This window comes from Bos taurus, chromosome 17 (assembly GCF_002263795.3).
Source record: "Bos taurus isolate L1 Dominette 01449 registration number 42190680 breed Hereford chromosome 17, ARS-UCD2.0, whole genome shotgun sequence".
NCBI lineage: Eukaryota > Metazoa > Chordata > Mammalia > Artiodactyla > Bovidae > Bos > Bos taurus.
Genome location: NC_037344.1, coordinates 53,041,017 through 53,062,544, shown reverse-complemented (window position 1 = coordinate 53,062,544; position 21,528 = coordinate 53,041,017). Strand labels below are relative to the sequence as shown.

The window sequence follows — 21,528 nt, the reverse complement described above, 5'->3', positions numbered from 1 at the left end:
CTGAGAACATTTTCTTTCTTCTTAAAAAATAAAAAACTTATGACTTAGAGAAGAAAAATGACTTGATTTTCTAGATTTTTTTAGATTAATGATTTCTTGAGAAGAGAATTTTTTACAAACACTAATAATTCAAAAGAAAAAAAATCAGGATACCAAATTTGATTAGAGACAATAATTTTTGAAATTTTAAAATTAAGGATCTTGGTGATTTAGCTACTGACAGTCAAATTCAGGATTTAAAAGGTATACATACATACATGTTTTCTTATATGTGACTCAGATTAGTTCTTAAATCTTTTAGCACAAAACGACTTCTGTAATAGACAGACTCCATCCTGTAGTGGTTAAGAGCACAGACTTTGGGGTCAAATGGCCCAAATGCAAATCCTGGCCCCACTATCTCTATTAGCTGTGTGAGCTGGGAATATTAGTTAACCTCTCAGTGCCTCAGTGTCACTCATCTGTAAAATGGGGACAATGCTACTACCTCCCTCGTGGGACTGTGGTGAGACTAAGTTAACATTTGTAAAGTGCTGGGAATAGTGTATATATAAAGAAATGTCACTTTTTTCATTTTTCAAGTGAACACATGACTAATGCACTGCCTCCTAGGGCCAAACACTGTGAGCTGGGGGTTGGCAGAAGTCATTCTGTTCCCAACACACTTTTCCCTCCTGACCACTGAGAATTTAACCTACTGGGTAACAGAAATACAAAGAGATCAGGTGCCAAGGGAAAAAAAAAATTGGGGTGAAAATCTTTAACTCTCTTTAAAAGGAGCCAATGTTTTCCATTCTCTTCACCCAAGAGGTCAGGGAAGAAGGCAGAAAAAGAGAGCTAAAGTAAAACAATAACAAAAAAATTACTTCGAAAACCCACTAGGAATATGAGAACAAGAGGACAATTGACTGCTGGTGGCAAACAGGAGAAAGGTTATTTCCTGGTATTCATACAAAGACCCGCAAATGCAGCTGTAGCTGTCCATGCAGTCTGCATAGCTGCAGACCTTAGATGATGATTTTGGCCAAATTAACCAAAGGAATGAATCTTCACCTTGGACAAAAGGTTCGACGTAAAGCACCTGGGCCCACCCATCAGCCTACACCCATGAGGACCTGGGCGGTACCAGGACCCGCAGACTCAAGTTGAACCACTGGGTCAGGGCTGTAGGCCAACTGCAGGGCCCGTCACCCGCGGGGTCCATCGTTCACAAACATGGATCAGCTTCGTTAAATAGTGAAAACCATTACCCTAGTGTCTTCTAACTCCCTCTGGAGTTTGTCAGCTTTGGTCTTTTCAAAGAGCAGGCTCTGTTCAAGCTCCTTAATGCGGGCATGCTCCAGTTTGGTCTGCGTCTGTTAGTAAAAAGGAAGAGGAAGAAACACAACGGTGCCACCGTGACATGCCAGCACAGGAGGAGAAGGGCGCGGCATGCAGGCTGAGCCACCAGTACCTTCCGCCAAAGGGTGAACAGAAAGGGTGATGGAGAAGGGTGAGGGTGGGCTGAGATGGAGAGGTGGGGGGTGACGATGAACACTATGGACGAGAGGATGAGGTGGGCAGGGGGCATGAGCTAGTCTACTGAGAAAGAAAACATGGAAAACACGTGAGGCAAGATGAAAAGTGTCAGATGCATGCAGCCAAATATAAGTTATATTGATAAGTGAAGTTTATCAGCACAAATTAGAATAGTTAATATTCCTCTAATCTATCATTTTCCCTCCTCCCCGCAACAGCTACTTGACATTAATGTGTATGTAACTGACTCAGTGACTTAAAAAAGTAGATTGGCCCTCAAACTGGACATCCATCACCCAAATATGGACAAGATTAATGTCATGAGTCTACATCTGGTTGGTAAGTTCCTAGCACAGATCTCTGTACTTCTGCATACAATTTGATGTGAGCAAGGGTCAAGTATTAAACCTAACAAAGGAAGCCTAGGAACTGGAGCTAAGGAAACCACACCAGTGGTGCTGGCTGAGATGAATGAGAAGGATCTGGGATTCTTAGCAACATTCCCATACATGACAGGTGAGGAGCCATTAAAGTGGGCTTTCCAAAGAGTGTCACAAGGAAAAAAAGAGGAAGGGGATTAGATTTAAAAGAGAAAATTCAGTGACAGTTATGCTTGAGAGCCTCCATCCCTGGAGCTCAAAGCAGGAGAAAAGTTTAGCTGGAACTGGGAAGGGGCTCATACTCTTAATCCTTAAACAATCATTTTGCCTCAGCTCAGACCTAAGAAACATGGTGACTCAACAGAAAGGCAAGAGTTTCAACTCCATGCAAAAAGAGCCAGTAAGATCCTCACATGTTTTAAAACCTCAGATTTTGATGGAACCTGATGCAGAACCCAGAGGGCCATCTCTTTCTAACAGTCTTAAGTGTGGCAGAATCTTAATCAACTTGAAATCATCTAGATCAGTCTGAATGGACCTCTTTTCCCACTCACCTCTCCAACTGAAGAGGTTAGCAATGTAATCAACTGATAAAACCTGTCGACAGACCTTCCCCCGGCAGTTTCTGGTTATTCTGTGGTTTTAACTAGTTGGATAGCTCTGTCTGGACAATATAAGGGAAAAGACAACAAACCCTAAAGTGACAGAAAGCAGGGCAAAGCTTAAGCAGAAAGTAGAATCTTTTATGCTATAAATATCTTTACTCACTCCAGGGGTACTCTAAGGATTTCAATGCATTCAAGGGGTCAGTTTGCTTATGAACCAGGTATAAAAAACCATCATAGAATATTTTCAAAGTAAACAAAAAAATTTCTGTAAAAATTCTTCGCTTCTTTCAGTCTATACACTCAACAAAATAATGAAATAAAAATAAGAAACTTAATTGTTTGGAGAGTCCCCTTCATCTATATGTGCCTTGTGTGTGTATGCTCAGTTGCTGAGTCATGTTCCAATGTTTGTGACCCTATGAATGTGTAGCCCACCAGGCTCCTCTGTCCATGGTATTTCCCAGGCAAGAATACTGGAGTGGGTTGCCACTGCCTCCTCCAGAGGATCTCCCCGATCCAGGGATCGAACCCACATCTCCTGCATTGGCAGGTGGATTCTTTACCACTGTGCCACCTGGGAAGCCCCAGATGTGCCTTAGACAGAGGCTGTTCAATTTACCTGCTTTCACAAAAAAAGAATCTCATCCAGATCTACATTTTAATAATTGGGGTCACAGTTGCAAGAACAGAAGTGCAAAATTAACAGGAAGAAGCAAAGGCAACAGTACCTTTCTTCTCTTGACACAGAGTTCAGTGTCCTCTGGGTAAAAGGTCACTTCCCACCAGGGAAGCCCCAAGAACACCAGAGTGGGTACACGTTCCCTTCTCCAGGGGATCGTCCCGACTCAGGGATCGAACCCAGGTCTCCCGCATTGCAGGCAGGTTCTTTACTGTCTGAGCCACCAGGGGAGCCCAAAAAGTCGCTACTACTTCCAGATAAAAAGCAAATACCCACTGAACGTGATCTTCTCCCCATTCCGAGATCCTCTGGGTGTCTCCCGACTGGTGAGAGAGTGCCCACGGACGATCTGGGCTCTGCACTGCACTTGGCCAGCCATCAGCAAAAGGAACTAGCAAGCTGCCTCCCTGTCCTTCCCTGTATGTCACAGAAATGCTTGGCTGGATAGGCCCACCCTGCTTTTAGGATTATTACTTTCTTAGACCAGGATACAGTATCCCAAGAGGAGCGTCCTGGGGCCATGGAGGGTGGGGGAGTTGAGAGGGAAAGCCAAAGCTCTGCGAGAAGCGCACAGGAGAGGCAGGAGGGAGGCCTCATGCAGACTGACTCTGGATGCAGCAGAAGGAGCCTACTTTGGGAGCAGAGAAGAGACCCAGATCACTGAAGTAGCTGCACAAAAAGGAACCCTTTGGAACGGAGGCTTTAAAAAAAAATTCAGTCTTGAGTTGTCTATTTCAGCTGCTGGGAAGAAAAATCCTTTGTTTTAATCTCTTTCTCTTGTGGTGGTCAATCAGAAGAGGAAGAAGCTTTCAGGTTTTTTTCAATTGGCATCTTGGCCGGCAGGGTGCGCCATGAGGCCATGCTTTTAAGTACTCTGGTAAGAACGCTTCTGAGCCACTCTGGTAAGACCTGAATTGGGTGTTTGATAATAAAGAGAGGGAGGAAGAAAAAAAAAAAAAAACATCTCCATACCTTGTGGCACTGCTACTAGAAAAAAATCTCACTTCAAGAATAATAAATTTAGAGGGACGGGATATATGTACACTTACAGCTGATTCACCTTGTTGTACAGCAGAAACCAGCACAACATTGTGAAGCAATTATCCTCCAATTACGCATTTAAGAATAATACATTTAAAACACAGTGTCCTCACTGAAGAATGCTTGCCTCCAGCTTCACCAACTAGGGGAAACACTGACCCAACAAACTGGAAGTCGAATTTCTTGTCAGCCGCACTGGCAGCCATTGGCCAGCAGCAGGTGCTCACACAAAAGGCAATCAGTCTGGGACTCATGTTCCTTTATTCTAATGGGAATAAATGAAACTTGGGGAAATTTTACCCCAGAATTTCTGTGACAACTTCATCTAATATGTTTTATGTTTCGGTCAGCTATCATATATTTTGGAAGAATTCTATTAAAACTAGAGGCCTTATGAATTAAATGAAGTAGGTTGGGCCCCCAGACATAATTCTTGTCTTTTTGCCAAAATTCTTTATAGAACAAACATGTGCCTGTGTGTTAGACAAATGGGTTTACAGAACTTAGTCATTACATACAATTTCTTCAGGATTCAAATGTAACTGCTTTGAAAGCCACATGCACAGAAATATTAAGAACAATATCTCAAGGTCAGATTATGCAGTTAGTATTTGAGTGTATCAATAAGCATTTTAATCTGTAATCAATCTGTGTTAACAAGGAAAGTATCCATACAGTTAAGTGCCCTCTTACATTCTCAGGATCTTCAGAAATCTGGCTCTTTTGCTATCAGTAAAAAAATAAAAAAATTAACAACAAAAGAGACATTCAACTAGAGTTTCAATATGTGTTAGGGTTTCAGCATAACTTTGATTAATTACATGTTTACCGGACATACTAGCCTATCTAGTGCTGACGTCAATATTTTAACTCGCTCCTCCTCAAAACATTGTAGGCTGTATTTGACATGAATTAGATGATGATATGAAACTTCTAATGAGGTTTTGGGGTGTTTTTAAATGGATGAGAACAACACAGAAGTCAACTAAAGGAGTGTGACTCTATATGAAATGAGTGAGGAAGATAGCTGTCAAAATTACTCATAATCCATTACATTCTGGGCCTTATAACAGCAGACCTCAGAAAATGTTTCCCTTACTCTTTGTTGATTGTAAAGATACATTTACTTCAAAAGAAATCAGCCTTCTTATTTGGAAGGGCTTTGAAATTCAAGCATGGGGTGGGCATTCAGTAGACTCTAAAATCGCAATGGCAGCAAAAATGTGTATTCTGAGAACTGCACAGACAAGAAACTTCTATTAAGATATTACAGATTAAAGTACCAAAAATCTGCTAAATTTGAAAATTTTTAAATTTGCATTTGTCATACATCTAGCAGTGGTTTGAAAGCATCAAAGCCATTTAATTCTGGGGTCTTATTAAAAAATTCATATGAATCACTGTCGTCGTTTAGTCACTAAGTCATGTCTGACTCTTCGAGACCCCATGGACTGCAGCCCACCAGGCCCCTCTGTCCACGGGATTTCCCAGGCAAGGACACTGGAGTGGGTTCCCATGTCCTTCTCCAGGGGATCTTCCCAACTCAGGGATCGAACCCGGGTCTCCTGCACTGCAGGTGTGTTCCTTACTACTGGGCCTCCTGGGAAGTCCTGAATAACTGTTAAGAGATGAGAAAAGTTGATGCTAAAGGAAAATCTCTGAATTTAAAGTATGCCATGAAATAAAAATTGCTTTTTCTTTTCTGGTAATTACTAATACTTTAAAAAATCAGTTACCATAACATATATTTATTTTCTATAGGGTTATAAAGGATTTATCCTGCTCAATAGAAAAGGAAAGCTGAGAGTGTTCTGAACCATCATGATAAAATAAAAAATGCTCTTTAAAATGCCATTCTGATCAAGGGAAGAATAAGTAGAGTCTCACTTAGGACACACTGCCAGATTTATGACTTGATTGACTACAATGCAAGGTTTTAAATTTGGAAGCATGAGAAAAGGGTAGTGAAAATTTTACCCGGCTACCAGAGTTGAGATGCATAGTGACAGGCTGGAGGGCAGGCAGCCCCTCAGCCATAGCCCACAGCCCAGAGGTGGGGATTCCTGCCACCCTCTCTGCTGCCTGTTCTGGCCACAGTGGTTTTATCCAAATTTCTGAATACCGCACCCGCAGAAGCTTTAGATGGCTGGTGGGGTTTTACCTCAAGATCGCCCTTAGTAATCGATTCTTCTTCAACCCGGAACTGAAGGTCCTCAACCTTCCTGTGGAATAAAATCAAAACGAAATACTTAAGAAACTAACTAAGGAACACCTCTGCCTTATTCCCCAAATTATATATATAAAATCAATGTCCTGATGAATTTAGCAGATGACGATGGAAAGAAATGCCTTAGAGATGTAGAAAATGAAGAAATGCATTTTAAAGCCTCTGGTTTATAAATCCACAAAGTGGAGGAGAGCTCTTCTCCATTTAGGAAATGCCAAAGTTTTAATCAGGTATGGATCCCAGAAAGGGAAGAGTTGAGAAAATCAACTGGTTCCCCAGGTCACAACCACCAGAAATGGATCTAATCAAGACAAGATCAACCTGGAAGGAAAAGGTCTGATCACCATAGAGACAGGTATGAGAAGGGAAGTCTATAATTTCTGCTTTCCAGTAACAGAACGTAGCGGGGAAAGTAGCAAAAAAACAAGTCTGTCTTTATACCACCCACATCAGATATTCCAGGGTGAGGTCAGCAGGCTCCCTATGCAAAGATTCCCAGGACAACATGAATACCTGTTCCAAGGCTGGGAGAAAAAGGCTGGGAATAATTTGGGAGAGAGGCGATCAAGGATTCTATTTCTTGCTTCTAAAAATGCAAGCTTTTTCCCCCCAACCATATCATAAAAATCTCTGATAAGGGCTGTGGGTTTTGATCAATGCCATCACAAAGTCAATGAAATATGATATTAGGAAGATTTACAAGACCTGGGTAACACCCACACTATGAATCTTTACAAAATTGGGTATACGAGAAGGAAGAAAAGGAGGACAAAGTCCATTATCACGCTAAGTCGCTTCAGTCATGGCCAACACTTTGCAACCCTATGGATTGTGAAAAGAAGGACAAAGTCCATAAGCTACGTGCAAAAATAAATAAATAAAATTCACTAGCATTTCTAACAAAGTTTAGAATAAAAAAATTCTACTCAGTAGAATTTTGAGGTTGATGCCCTCAAGTTTACTGAAGAGCTGAGGGAACATTTCTACTGTCCAGAAGTCAGCTCAGCAAGAGCTGGTTTAAAAACCCAAGCAAAAAATAAATAAATAAATAATAAAATTAAAAAATAAAATAAAAAATAAAAACCCAAGCAAGTGGTACAGGGGCCTTGGCCTTCAGAGGGGCCTGGAAGGGTCTGTCAGTGTGTCCTGTCCACTTGTAGCCGTTTTTATGAATGAGATTCAAGGAGAACTTCCTCCCCAGTGGCTAGTCATCTCTTCAGTGAAGCACTGAATGTATGACCCCCCCATCTCATACCTCCCACCACAGCCAGTGCTTGTGATCTTCCTGAGCACTTGGTCATCCTAGAGACCCCTGAGTTACATCACTGTGATCAGAAATGACAGCAGATGGCATTAAGTGCAACTGAGGACAAATGTCCCATAACCCTGAGACAAGTCAATCGATTTCACGCAGACACCTTTCCCAGAGAGCTTGTTCGCTCATGGCCTCAAAAGTCCTTCTATGAAAAGCAAGCTTGCTCTCTTTGTCTCACACAGTTGAGCACTGGATTTCATCCTGCCCTGGATAGTTCTCTAACTGAGAGTTGTGTTTTCCTCTAAAGGCAGTGAGTTTCTCGAGGTCAAGACCCCTCTGTCACTACCCTGCTCCCCAACACACATAATTTCATCAGATACGTGGACAATGTTTCATAAATACCAGGTAACTGGGTCCAGAAAAAAAAAAAATCCCCTCTCGAGGAATGGCTGAGGTGGGCCCCAGGGTTGAATGGACTGGCTCGGGCCATCCCCTAGAGGATGTCTGGTGCACAGTTGGTACTCAATACACAGCTGCTCAGTTCATCAGGGCACATCTATCTGGTTCCAAACTTCTCAAGAAAGCCAAGTCAAAGCAAACCCTCCTCACACAGCATGGGGAATCCCATCTCCACTGAACATACAGTCAGTCCTCTGGTTCCAAGGGTTTGACCCCAACAAGGCTGTGGATGGGAAAGCACTCCCTAAGGTGGTTTAAAAAGGAGAGCAGGTTTTGGGATCACCTTTTCTCCTCTTCAAGTTGGTTGAGAAGTTCCACCTTCTCCCTGTCGGCAGCTTCCACCATCGTTCGCAGCTGGTCCATCTTGGCCTCCAATTCCAGGACGTGCTGGGAAAGGCAAGGGTGTCAGTGAGTGGCCTCCTCCTGACCCAGATGCTGGCCCAGACGTGCCTCCAAAGAGCTACAGCTAAGTGGTACAACTGTGGGTTGGCGTTAGTCAAAAACCTTGTCACGTTAAAGTGCTTTCTATGATCTCTTATAACAGGTTATTCTTGGCAGCACTTCTGGGAGCCGGATGATGAAAAACCACACCATTAAAGCAAAAGGGGGTAATGCTAAAACAACTCTCATCTCTTTTTAAAAGATTTTTTAAGGTGGACCATTTTTAAGGTCTTTATTGAATTTGTTAAAATACTAGTGTTATTGGTTTTATGCTTTGGTGTTTTTTGGTTGTGTTTTGTTTTTTTTTTTTTTGGTCACAAGTAGGATCTCAGCTCCCCAACAAAAGATAGAACCTGTACCCCCAGCATTGGAAGGCAAGGTCTTAACCACTGGGCCACCAGGGACGTCTCCACTCTCATCTTTTTTGAAGCTGAAACTCATACAAAGCATAATCTACAAAACAGGAGTTGTAACCACTGCTAAGGTCCTGGTATATAAGCTCATCTGACAACAGACAGGCCAAGAGACCTGGATGTAAAGACCAAAGAGCGCAGCAAACTCAAGAAGAACAGAACTTCATCTTTATGATGATACAAACTGGGACCCAGGGCACAGCTTTCAAACAAGCCCAGCAAAGACATCTATGCTCATTTCAGCACACTCGAGATCAGCTCCCCGGCTCCGAGCACCAGGTATGCTGCCCAGCCTCCTCCCTCAATTTAGAAACCGTCACCGACGTCGCGACAAGATCAGCCTAGAACCCATCACCATCTCCACCACAAGGTCAGGGCCAGACTTCACCTGGTCGTGTCCGTCCCGGGCCAGGGCGAGCTCCTGCTCTATCTCCCCCACGTGGCTCGTGGCCTTGGCCACCTCCGCCCTCTCTAGATCCCGTTCGGCCAGCAGCTGCTCAATGTGCTGCTGCTTCTCCTTCAGGGCCTCCTGGAGGGCGGTGGTGCCGGAGATCTTCCTGGCGTAACGGGAGGAGGTTTCGGTCAACTGCAAAGGAAAGTTAAAGACGTGAAGGGCAGCGATGCTATGAGGGATGTAGGGAGAGGGTGGTGCATGCAGGGCGGGCGTCTCCTCCGCAGAGTAAAAGCGCTGCCCTGGCTCGCAGGCTTGCCCAGGCTTAGGAAAGGCTTTCCATCGTGGAAACAAGACGGCGCATGCCTCGAGCCTGTCAATGTCACAAAGAACCCACCGATGTAAAGAGGCCACAGAAAAACCAGGAAGGTGTTCGTGGCTCAAAATCAAAGGTGCCCTGAGCTGGGCTGAGGGGGCCGGGTGGAAAAATCCCGCAGGACCCAGGTCACAACTTCTCAAGACTCCATTTCCACCTGGACTTCATGAATAGTTATCTTCTCATGAAGACAGTGTGGCCAATCTTCTGTTCCTTAGACTTCAGGATGAGACTTTTTTCAACTTCTTGAGCTTCTACACACCATTAAGTGACCATGATGTCACCCATGGAATCACAGACCTCCTTCAACTGATTACATAGTTTACACACTTGGAACTTTGTCAGATTTTCTTCACCTTTCTTCTAGAATGAAAGGCAGAGGTGATTTCACCCAGGGATCCAGCTGTGAGGACCTGATTGCCAGTCCCCAGAAAGATTTACAAGGATAAGATGAAAAGGAAACTCATGTTGTGCTTTCAAAGCATGTGTGAATGGGTGAGTATGCAAGTACACACATAAGAGAAAGGAAGAAAAAGGGCACGGGGGTGGGGGGAGAAAAGGGGGAAAGGAGAAGTTCATGGAGAAAGAGAAGTAGGGGGAAGAAGGAGAGAGAAAAAGAGTGGATGAGAGGGGGAGAGGGGAGAAGAGCAGGAGTTAAGGGAGAGACAGCGGCAGGGGGAGGCGTGGAGAAAACCTGTTTCTGCTCTCATCTCTGCTGTTTCACACAGCAGACACCTCCTCAAGGTGCCTAACTGTCATGTGAAAACACAGAGAACAGAACCTTCTGTAAAAGAGTTCAGAGGTCATTTGGACAAGCTGAATAACAATCTTGCAAGCTGGACTCTGGGGGGCTGGGAGGGGCTCCAGAAGAAGCTGCAAACCTTTGGCCAGCGTTTGTCCGAGGCCATTTACCAAGCGATCATTGGCATGAGGAGAATGCCACTGTTTCTACTGAGAGAAATTTCTTGAATTACTTAAACATATGAGGGGGAAGGGGATTTCCTGTTCTCTCTTTTAACCACCTGACCTTGACTTTCCAGTTTCACTATGTGGTTATACTTTCTCGTACTAATATTTCCTCCCTTTAACAAAAAAGAATTATTTATTTGGCCGTGTCAGGTCTACATTGCGGCATGCAGGATCTTCATTTGTTTCAGCACGTGGCATCTTTAGCGTGGCATTTCGACCCTCAGTTGTGGCATATGGGATCTAGTTCCCCAACCAGGGGTAGAACCCCAGGCCCCTTGCATTGGGAGCGTGGAGTCTTAGCCAACATTTCTTCCTGAAAACGCGAAATCTGAGCTTCTCAAACCCTGCAGGGAGACAAACCCCAGGGTGCTGCAGCTAACTCGCAGGGAAACAGTGACACCTGTTGGACATTATGCAAACTACTAGCTTGGAGGCAATTCAGCTTCAACCTTGGATTGTATTTACAATGACACTACATTCCTTCAGTCACATCTCTCCAAAGCTGGGTTTTGGCCACTGCCAGGACAAAAAGCCCAAATCAATGCAGCACAGAAAATGAGGGTGGCAGTGTTCACTACAAGTCCAAGGTCTGATAGGATGTGCAATGCCCATGAGGAGCAACCTAATAGTAACTCACTGTGGTTATTTAAGAATGAATTACAAATACTATTTTTGCTTTCAGCTAATGAGTATCATTTTTTTTTGAACAGTTACTAAACCGTGAGGACATAAATATTAAGTTTTTTGGACTGAAATACTTAATAAACATAACTGTTAGCTATTTTTTTTTTGGCCTACAGGCACTGTGAAAAAATAACAGAGACTCTAAAGGTTCTGTGGAACCATGATAAATACTGTCAGAAGATCATTTTGCATTCAAGAATCTTTCAGCTTTTTTTACATATGTACAATGGATCATATTGCTGAGCTGTATTTTTAGGAAATCATGCATTTGATTATTCTATGTTTTCCACATATTCATTTATGGTGATTTCTGGTTTAGAAACTATAACCACTCAATATAAAGAGATATAAAAATAAGCTGCTTTAAAAGGCAAGGCAATGAGACTCATTTCTCTTTTGCTAGTTTTCTTCAAAGAGGAATCAGAACTGGTCTAAAAATTAAGAGGAGAGGTTGGGGGGACAGAAAGGGCTTGGGGAATCTCCAAAGAAATGGACACAATTATAACATAATAAAAATGTCTCATTAAAAAAAAAAAACACACTCAAGAAAGAATTTCGAATCTAGAGTAGACATGTCCACAGAATTGCTCCTGGATTCTGAAAATGTAAACTCATGTCCTGAAACATAAACTCGATGTCCACATTAGAGCTGGCTGACTAACTCTCAACAAGGCTTCATCCAAAAAGAGGGTTTTCTTCACCTTCATTTCGCTCAGACTTTCTAAGAGTTCTTGTCAAGCTTTTCTTATCAAGTTCACTTGTAATTTTCATGTTCAAGATGCAGGCTTTTATATGCAGAATGACATAGTCAAGCAGGTACCTGTATCACCTGACCGTAAGGGGAAGAAGTCCAATGGCTGAAGAGGAGGGTAGCCCCTGCTATAAAGAAAGATGCCCCCAAAGGTCCCATCCCTGCTCAGTGTCAACGGAAAGAAAGCCAAGCGAGATCAGGGGCCAATAGCCTTACTCCCCAATCGCGCCACTTCACATTCTAATTCCTGTCTGCAGTTCATTGTCATGAACCAGAGACCCAGAATCCAGTCTGGAGTGTAATCTCACACAGTCATGTCAAATTTGAACAGTACCTACCTCACTTCAAGCGAATAAACTAAAGGGCAGGGGGTGGGGGTGGGGAAGCAAAGCCAAAAAGTCATTGCTTTGGCCCTAAGAAAGCATGACATTAACAAACAGAACAAGATGCTGCCTATTTTGATTCTGATGATTTTATCTTACTGATCAAAGCAGGAAAAGGGGAGAAAGGGAGAGAGAGTGGGAAGGGGAGATGGAGAAAGGAGGCAACACAGGGCCTTTCAGGCATCTTTTCCAGTTGTCTAAGTTCTTCTCTGCATCCTTGGGCCTGAGGCAGTTACACTCCACACCCACTGAACTGCTTTCAGTGGGTGAGACTGCATGAACACAACATGAAAATTCTAAGAACATGCCTTTTCTCAAAATACTTTTAGCTCCTAGTCTGACAGCAAAGAGAAAGAGACCCAGGTCCTTGGGGAAAGGGATCCCTCCAATTTTCCTGTCTTCCTGATGCAAAAATAATATCAGAATGATCAACCATCCCATATGTTAGACTAGGGAGTCGTTACTATGGATTCACCAAACACTGTGGTATCTCCCAGTCTTAGAAGTCTGAAAGGAGCTGTTAAAAATTCTTTATTTCAAACTTGTACTGGTGCTAGAGGTTTGGGTTCTCTTTTGTTGCAAAATGTGTAAGGACGTTCACAAGCCACAGTGAAGGAACAATTCATACAAGGACAAGGGGAGGTGTAACCTTTCCTAAAGCAAAGCAGGCGTGCTGATGGGGGTGGGGAGCATCTGATGTGCCTGGAATGCAGAGACACACAGACGGGGAGGCTCACCAGTCCTGTCCGGCTGGGCTTGCTGCTCACAGAGGAGGCCACGGAGCTCATGGAGCTGAGAGAGGAGGCGGACGGGCTGCGCTTCATGCTGGCGGGCGTGGTCGCCATCACTCGCCTCACCGCAGCGGCCTTGGCTTTGGCTGGCGTGGTGGAGGGGAAGCCAATCTTGGTGACTTTGTGGACCGGAGCAAACAGGCCATATTTGGGTTGACACTGAAAATACCTTGAGGGGACAACAATTAAGGACAGTAACAAAAAGCGGCTTAATGACAAGAAAGAAAAACTTATAACCAAAAGGCTCTCCTGACTCTTGTGACTGGCTTGCTGTGAATTCTACCAACTGGCTGAGGTGGTACACCCAGCCTGCAGCGTTCACTGGGTGTGCAGGCTGATAAATAACTTCAGTGATGTCTTCAAAGACACACGAGGAAACAACAATGTGATACGCAGAGACGGAATCACTTGTCTGTTGCTAAGATTCTATGTAAAAAGGAAGTCATTTCTACTATCTGATAAACACACAGCAGAAGAGTTCAGCAACCCAGTGATCCCACCTAATAAAACCTTGCTAAACAAAGGGAAAAAGAAATCAAACAAGCACCTAGCTGGCAAAGTCACTCAAGTAAAGGTGGAGAAGTATCAGGTGGTTAGTCAGTTATCAGACTGACACTTGGAGATGTTACGACTCTAGCCAATTTTAACATCTTAATATCAAGAATATGAACGCTATAGCTTCATAATCATCGCAGCACTAAGAGATTTTTGAAAATCTCAAGGCATTATTACTGTATTTGGTGCATAGCACCTATATACTTATAATCATCAGCTGTAATAAATACATCCCTCCGGATACTGACAATGGGGGGAGGCCTGTGCACGAGGTGGGGCAGGAGGTCGAGAAGGGCTATCTGCATCTTCCTCTCAATTCTTCTGTGAACTGAAAACTGCTCTAAAACAAAAATAAAATCTTAAAAATAAATAGATACATAAACCCAATGCTTGCTCAGAATCTACTCAGATGCACTGCACATATCACTAAAAGAGAGTCAGGGGACTTCCCCAGTGGTCCAACGGTTAAGACTCCGCCTTCCAATAGAGGGAGTGTGGATTTGATCCCTGGTCAAGGAATTAAGATCCCACATGCCACAGATCCCATGTGCTGCAGGGTGCAGCCAAAATTTTAAAAAATAAGTAATTTTCTTAAAAAGCTGACACACACACACAAAATTTTTTTAAAATAGAACAAGGGAAAAAAAAAAAAGACAGAGAAACCATCTAAGAGAGAACAACTAATCCTAGTGGAAGGGAAAATCAGTAGATGAGTCTTAGGAAATACAAGTGCAGCTCTTCAAAATGCTCATGTCCATTTTATTACACACACTGGGTGGGGCTGGCTTGAGCATCTTTACATGCAGGAGGGAGACGAAATTCCAACAGCAGACGCACCTTGTTCCAGCAACAGCCCCGTCGTTCTTCCCAAGAGGCTCATCCAACTCCACGCCACACCACTCCCCCTTGGCGAAGTCTGTCTCCCCAAGAAACCGGACTACACCGGCCTTCGTGCCACCAACCTGGAAGCAGAGAATAGTAAAAGGAAGAGGTGAACAAAATTCCACAGCCTAATCCTTTGCAGTTAGAGCCAATCATTAATACTTTGTTCCATCATTTCTGTAGGCAGCTCTTCTCTTAACCCCCTCTCCAACTGTTTAAAGAGTTCTCTTCAAAAGTCAGCAAAGGTCACCTGGGTTCTGTTGCTAGAGTGATCTGATACCTGCTGCTGCTGCTAAGTGTCCGACTCTGTGTAACCCCATAGATGGCTGATACCCGGTACAGTCCAATAATGAATTCTTTAGAAAAAGGGAATAATTACTACTATTACTTCATGCCAATAGTAATAATTACTGTTACTCCAGAGGGAGTTTCCTGCTTCAAAATAAATATCAGCTAAAAAAAATACAACCCCTACATTACTAAAAGAAAAACAAAATTTGTGTATAATCCACTGTAACAATGGCTGTGTTCATTTTCTCAAACTTTCTTTACATCATTACCCATGTAAAGCAATAACATATACATATTAAGGACAAATATTCATACATCCACATATATGAAATATTAATTCTTCAAAATATTTAAAATATTGATATTTTCTACAGTGAGGCTCTTCATTGCTTCACAACTATTAAAACGACAGTTCTTCACATTTTATTTCACATGAACTGGTCAAAGCTTTGAATCTTTTTAAATGTCTCTTTGTCCCAGCTGCTGGCGATGTAACATGCAAACATTATTTCCAAAATTATCCCATCACCATTTACTAATCCTTCCTTTGCCACTATTTTTGTTTCAGGTACTCATTTTTATCATATTCTCTCTCATGTGCACAGAAAGAGCAGATCTGAGTCTTTTTACAGTTTCAGAAATTCAGTATCTGTGCTACTACCATTACATTGTAATTACTGCTACTTTGCAACCTGTATCGTATTTGCTAGTGCTGGTTTTCCTTACTACTCTTCTTCAGAATATTGATCTTTCTTACTTTTAATTAAGCTTCTTTTTTTCTTCTTAAATGTTTTGGCTGAGCCTCGTGGCTTGCAGGATCTTAATTCCCCAACTAGGGATGGAACCTGGGCACCTTTTTCTCAATTAAAAAAAAAAAATTCCCCAATTATAAAGGTGGTAAGTCACTGCAGGCCACTGAGAACATCACAAACAGAAAATACATGTTATTTGTGTATTCTCAACAGCCAGGGACAGTTGCTGTTGACATTTTGACATTTCACTTTCCCTGCCATATTATGGTAGCTGTTTAGTATCCATAATACAGATGTATCACAATACGGACTTCACTCAGTTTCTGTTTGGGATGTTCCCTTTTTTCTTATTGATTAAAAAAGTAACTCTTTATAATAAATTAATTCTTGAATAGACGATGCATTCTCACAGTTGAAAAGCTTTCAAATGTTAAGTATACATCAGGACTTCCCTGGAACTCCAGTGGTTAAGACTGCCTTCCAATGCAGGGGGCGCAGGTTCAATCCCTGGTCAGGGAAATACGGTCCCACATGTTCAGGGCGCAGCCAAAAATAATTTTTTAAAAAGCATGTATCTAGAGAAGAGCCTCTCTTCCTAGACTTCTGTCCCTACCTGCCCCCTCTCCCCACCACAGGTAACCTCTGCTATTGATGTACAGTATTTCTTCATGCCAGCATTTCTTCATGATCTAAAGGCAAATGTTAAATCGCATTTTCACTCCTCCCTTTCATTTTTACACTAAGGCCAGTGCACTACACGTGCTGTCCCGCACCTTGCTTTATTCCACATCAAGACACAGAACGTCCTGCTTGTGTTTACATTCGCATGTTGTTCCACTGCATGGATTCACTCCAGTTTATTAAATCAGCCCTTACTGGGAGACATTTAGGTTATGTAGGTTTATTTATTCAATAAATTTAAAAGTCATTTTAGTTAATTAAAAAAGAGTCCAGTGGGACTGTGTTAAATGTAGATTACCTTGGGAAGATAACTTATTTAATCAACCTTCACAAGGAACTGGCTTTTCAGTTTTTCCTTTTTGTTTTTAATGTTCTCTAGTTTATTTAATTCATTCTTTATCTCACTACTTCCTTTTTCTTACTTCCTTGGGGTTTATTACTCTCCCCTTCCTAATGTCTTAAGATCAATACTAATTTGCTTTTTTTTAAAAAAAATTAATTTTCTTTGGCTGTACTCCATGACTTGTGGGATCTCAGTTCCCCGACCAGGAGGATCAAACCCTTGGCAGTGAAAGTGCAGTGTCCTAACCACTGGACCACCAGAGAACTCCCTAATTTGCTTTTTAATACCAAAGTTATTTGTTTCCAGTTTTTCTCCACACACAGCTTCCTGAGGGTTTGGGATGACACGTGTTTTTTTTCCAGCTCTATTTAACCTTTGTTGAGGATAGAAAATATTAAAGCCTCAAAGCTACTGTGTATACTTTTTCTCTGAAAACAAAATTCTTTGTGAGTCTGATTTGAGGACCCAAAGCAGTTATGGTTGAAGGTACGCAGGCAGGCAGGGAGTGTGAGGGTGACAGCGTGCAGGTGGCCGCTCAGAAACGCCCTGGGGTCGCGACAGGCGTCCCGAGGAAAGACAGAATTGGAGGCTGGAGAAGACTCCCCGCAGGAGCCGCTGTGTCCTGCGCTGCCACCCACGGCGCACAGCAGAGTGGAGGAACACCTGGCAAACGCCTGCTGAGGAGATGAAAGCAGACTTCTCCGTAGGGAACTTACAGCAAAGGCCACTTCCCCGCGTAAACCAATGAAAGGAAAAAGGTATGCAGTGGCTTGAGGTTGAATTTGATGGCTCAGAAGCGAGCAGAGGATGAGCTATGCTAACACAGGTTAAGTAAGCATGGGCTCCGAGTTGGACAGATTCACATGCCGGCTCCGGCTCCGTAGGGCTTCCCTGGTGGCTCAGAGGTTAAAGCGTCTGCCTGCAATGCGGGAGACCTGGGTTCAATCCCTGGGTCGGGAAGATCCCCTGCAGAAGGAAATAGCAACCCACTCCAGTATTCTTGCCTGGAGAATCCCATGGACGGAGGAGCTTGATGGGCTACGGCCCACAGGGTAGCAAAGAGTCAGACATGACTGAGCGACTTCACTTTCACTTTCTGTCTATGGATGAGACAAGTCGCTTAATTTCTAAATCTTAAGTTTCCTCATACGTAAAATGGAATAATTATAGAGCTGTTGTCAGGATTAAATAAAATAACCCACATAAAATTGCTTCGTGCAATGTCTGACATATATTAGCAGCAAGCGTGTCCATGCCTAAGAGAGTACTAGTTCCAGATCTGGCAAATCGGACTTTTTAACACACTTCTTGGTAACCATGGAACGTATGAATAGCAACCTGCATAGAACTGGCCTCTGTTTCATCCATCCTCTGATTCCACACCTTCCTAAGCAGCAGACTAACCAACATCACATGAGCAGAACATAGCACATTAGTCAAAGATGAGGCAATCTCTCCAGATAATCTGCTGGATTCTTTGGGGGTGAGTCTAAGTTACTGTCATGACCACTGTTTTTCCAAGAGGCGTCGGACAGGCTGTGGGCTTGTTAAACAAACCAGCAAACTCTCCAGACAAACCATGGCTTCACTCAGTTCAGAAGCTTTATAGCAAATTACCACAAACAATAGATCAGCAATGTTTCCTCTAAATGCAGGTAACAGACTATATGTCTACCCTGAATGCCACAAAGTTTGTTTCAAATGGATGATTACTGGTTCCTGCTGCTGCTGCTGCTAAGTCGCTTCAGTCGTGTCTGACTCTGTGCGACCCCACAGAATGCAGCCCACTAGGCTCCTCCGTCCCTGGGATTCTCCAGGCAAGAATACTGGAGTGGGTTGTCATTTCCTTCTCCAATGCAGGAAAGTGAAAAGTGAAAGTCAAGTCGCTCAGTCGTGTCCGACTCTTAGCGACCCCATGGACTGCAGCCTACCAGGCTCCTACGTCCATGGGATTTTCCAGGCAAGAGTACTGGCGTGGGGTGCCATTGCCTTCTCCTAGAATGAACAGTTTTCATATCCTTTTCCCTATCCCCTAATCTGGAATTCTTGACTCATATGACAGATGAAATGCTTTCCTTTCCCCTATAAAAGACCCTCAGTGATTATTCAAAATATCCTCAACAGAGACAGAAAGTCACATGAAGTCCTAAATCACTTACTCTTCTACTTAATCATTTTACAATGTCTTTTCTAAGCATCTAAATATGATTTTGTAAAGCTAAGTTTTATTTCTCATGTATTGAAGAGAACTCAGAGTATTATAGTATGTGCATTTACATTAAGTATAAGCCACAATTTTCAAATCTATGTTTCAGGGGTAGATAACAAGATTATTAAAAAAAAATCTTTTTTTAGAACATTGAAACGAAAAAATAGGCAAACACAAATAATTACCATTCATTCTCTTTACTTTTGGAATATATATATATATGTGTGTGTGTGTCAGGAGTCATATATATATATATTCACACACACACAGACACATGTTAAGAGTCATATATATTGCATGTACACACATATATGACTCCTAACACTGTGGTCAACCTAAGTCAAAATTAGAGGTCACCACTGGAGACCTCTAATTAGTTCAAACTATACCTCTTAACTCAAACTAGAAACTTGGCTAAAGGAAAAGCTACCTGTGCTCATGCTTTAGCAAATGTCAGATTTTTAAATTCTCATTCATTCATTCAACATGTATTTCTTGCATGCTTGGGCCCTTGGATACAAAATAAACCAAAAGAAGTGTTGACCCTGATAGAGAGAAATCCAAACAAACAATTCCAGCAAAAAGCGATAAGCACTTGAAGTTTCTAAAAAATGCTGTGGGACCAGAGACAGACAACCTCCTTGTAAACTCTTAGGAAAAATAAGAACTCTGATAAATTCTGCAGGGCTAATGAATGGGTCCAATAACAGGAAATGGGAAACCTTTAATCCTCTCTCAACCCTCCCATGTATTCATCATCATGTCCCAAACAAGCCATTTAACCTCACTGTGCCTCAGTTTATAAAGCTATAAAATGTCCAATGAGTGGCCACGAAGGACTGTTCCACAGGGCTCTCTGAGCAACAGAATTCTGTGAGGTGGCTGCTTAGCTGCCACGTGGTTAAGTTAAGCAGCTTAATTTAAAAAGGTAAACATGGCTAACCGGTATTTACCAATACAAATTTAGCCCTGACTTCACACTTAATCACCTGTGAGACGACCTGTTGGTAGTTTACGCCACCTCAGCTAGAGAACAGTCCAGCTCTGGGCAGCTCTACTGTGACAAACCCCTGCCAGAAAGGTAAGGTCCGCCTGGCCCAGTGTTCATCCGAGGGTCCTAACTGCATCTCCCATCATACTTCAGTGTTACTCCTGCCCTTTAAGGGTGTCATGTGACAACAGTATTTAAAACACTCTTTTTTTCTTTTCTATTTTTTGGCCACATATGGGATCTTAGTTCCCCGGATCTAAGGATCAAACCCATGCCCCTAGCAGTGGGAGTATGGAGTCCTAAGCACTGGACTGCCAGGGAAGTCCCAACCCTCTGATTCTTTTGACAACATTTTATGAGTACCTACTGCGTGCCAGGTATTGTTCTAAGTGCTGGGCAGAAAGCAGTGAATGAGACAGAGAGTTTCCAGACTTTCACGAAGCCTAAATCCTGGTCTGGGGAACTAGACAATGAACAAATAAATGATGTCATTTTCAGTACATAGAGGGCTGTAAAAAGCACACAGCCAGGTGAGGTGATAGTGCTGTGAAGGGTCTTTAGTTGGGGTGACAGGGAAAGGCTCCTTAAGGAGGTGACATCTGAGTCAAGGCTCAAGGACTTTGAGACACCGGTCATGCAAAGACCTGGGGGCAGAACATTCCAAGCAGAAGAAAGGGCAAATCCTAAGGAGAGAATGAATCTGGGTGCTGAAGTGACTGCAAGGAGGCCAGTGTAGCTGGAGTGCAGTGAAAAAGGAGCCAAGCAGAGAGAGCTGAGCTTGGAAGTGTGGGCAGGGTCCACAGCATCAGACTCTGCGGGTCCCTGGAAGGAACGGAGATGTTTATTTTAATGCAGTGGGACATCCATTAGGGAACACTGGGTTGGTTTTGGTCACTGCCAAGTCTCCAGCACCTAGAACGCTGCCTGGCACACACACAGCAGACCCTCGGTGTAATCACTGGATGAACTGCAGGGTGGTAAACACAGCTGTTGAGCCATCTTTTCTCTAGACCAAATAAACAGACCCTTTCTTTCACTATTCCCTTTTCATCATTTTGAGTCTCCCTATCTACAAAATTTGATGGTAAGTAAGTTCTCTTAAAAAACTAAAAGAGCAGATGACGGACATTCTCTTATACTTTAATTCTCCCTAGAACAAACAGGTAAACAAAAATGACATAATGAGGAAGACGCCACTTAGAAGTTATGCTTGACTTGCACTTCTATCTCTAGAAATTAATCTTTCCTTCTGAAAAACATATTAACTCCTTCAGGATTCAGGACCCCAAAAATATCAAGAAACAGGAAAAAAAAAAGTTCAGGGGAAGAAGATTAACTTGTTACCACGGAGAGTGAGCATAAAACTGCTTTACAATATAAGATTATAAGCACCAAAAACGTGACATTTTAAACCATAAGCAAGAATGCGTTTAAGGGTATAGACAAATCTATTTGCAG

The 21,528-nt window shown here is 42.8% G+C and overlaps 1 protein-coding gene across 15 annotated transcripts in view; it reads right to left on the bottom strand.

Moving 5' to 3' along the window:
- Nucleotides 1-21,528, bottom strand: part of CLIP1 (CAP-Gly domain containing linker protein 1) — a 116,780-nt gene that overhangs the window by 53,150 nt on the left and 42,102 nt on the right. For 8 of the 15 annotated variants that reach the window (XR_009491067.1, XM_059876358.1, XM_059876355.1 and 5 more), the window contains exons 4-10: nucleotides 14,759-14,883; nucleotides 13,313-13,535; nucleotides 9,410-9,607; nucleotides 8,451-8,554; nucleotides 6,388-6,448; nucleotides 4,920-4,952; nucleotides 1,251-1,355 (exon numbers count right to left, since the gene is read on the bottom strand). Coding sequence is in view for 14 of the 15 variants with exons in the window: in XM_059876358.1 (XP_059732341.1) it covers nucleotides 1,251-1,355; nucleotides 4,920-4,952; nucleotides 6,388-6,448; nucleotides 8,451-8,554; nucleotides 9,410-9,607; nucleotides 13,313-13,535; nucleotides 14,759-14,883 (849 nt within the window). In the remaining variant the exon portion in view is untranslated. The remainder of the gene's footprint in view (nucleotides 1-1,250; nucleotides 1,356-4,919; nucleotides 4,953-6,387; nucleotides 6,449-8,450; nucleotides 8,555-9,409; nucleotides 9,608-13,312; nucleotides 13,536-14,758; nucleotides 14,884-21,528) is intronic. The other 7 variants (XM_059876362.1, XM_059876364.1, XM_005217892.5 and 4 more) reach the window with 4 other exon arrangements.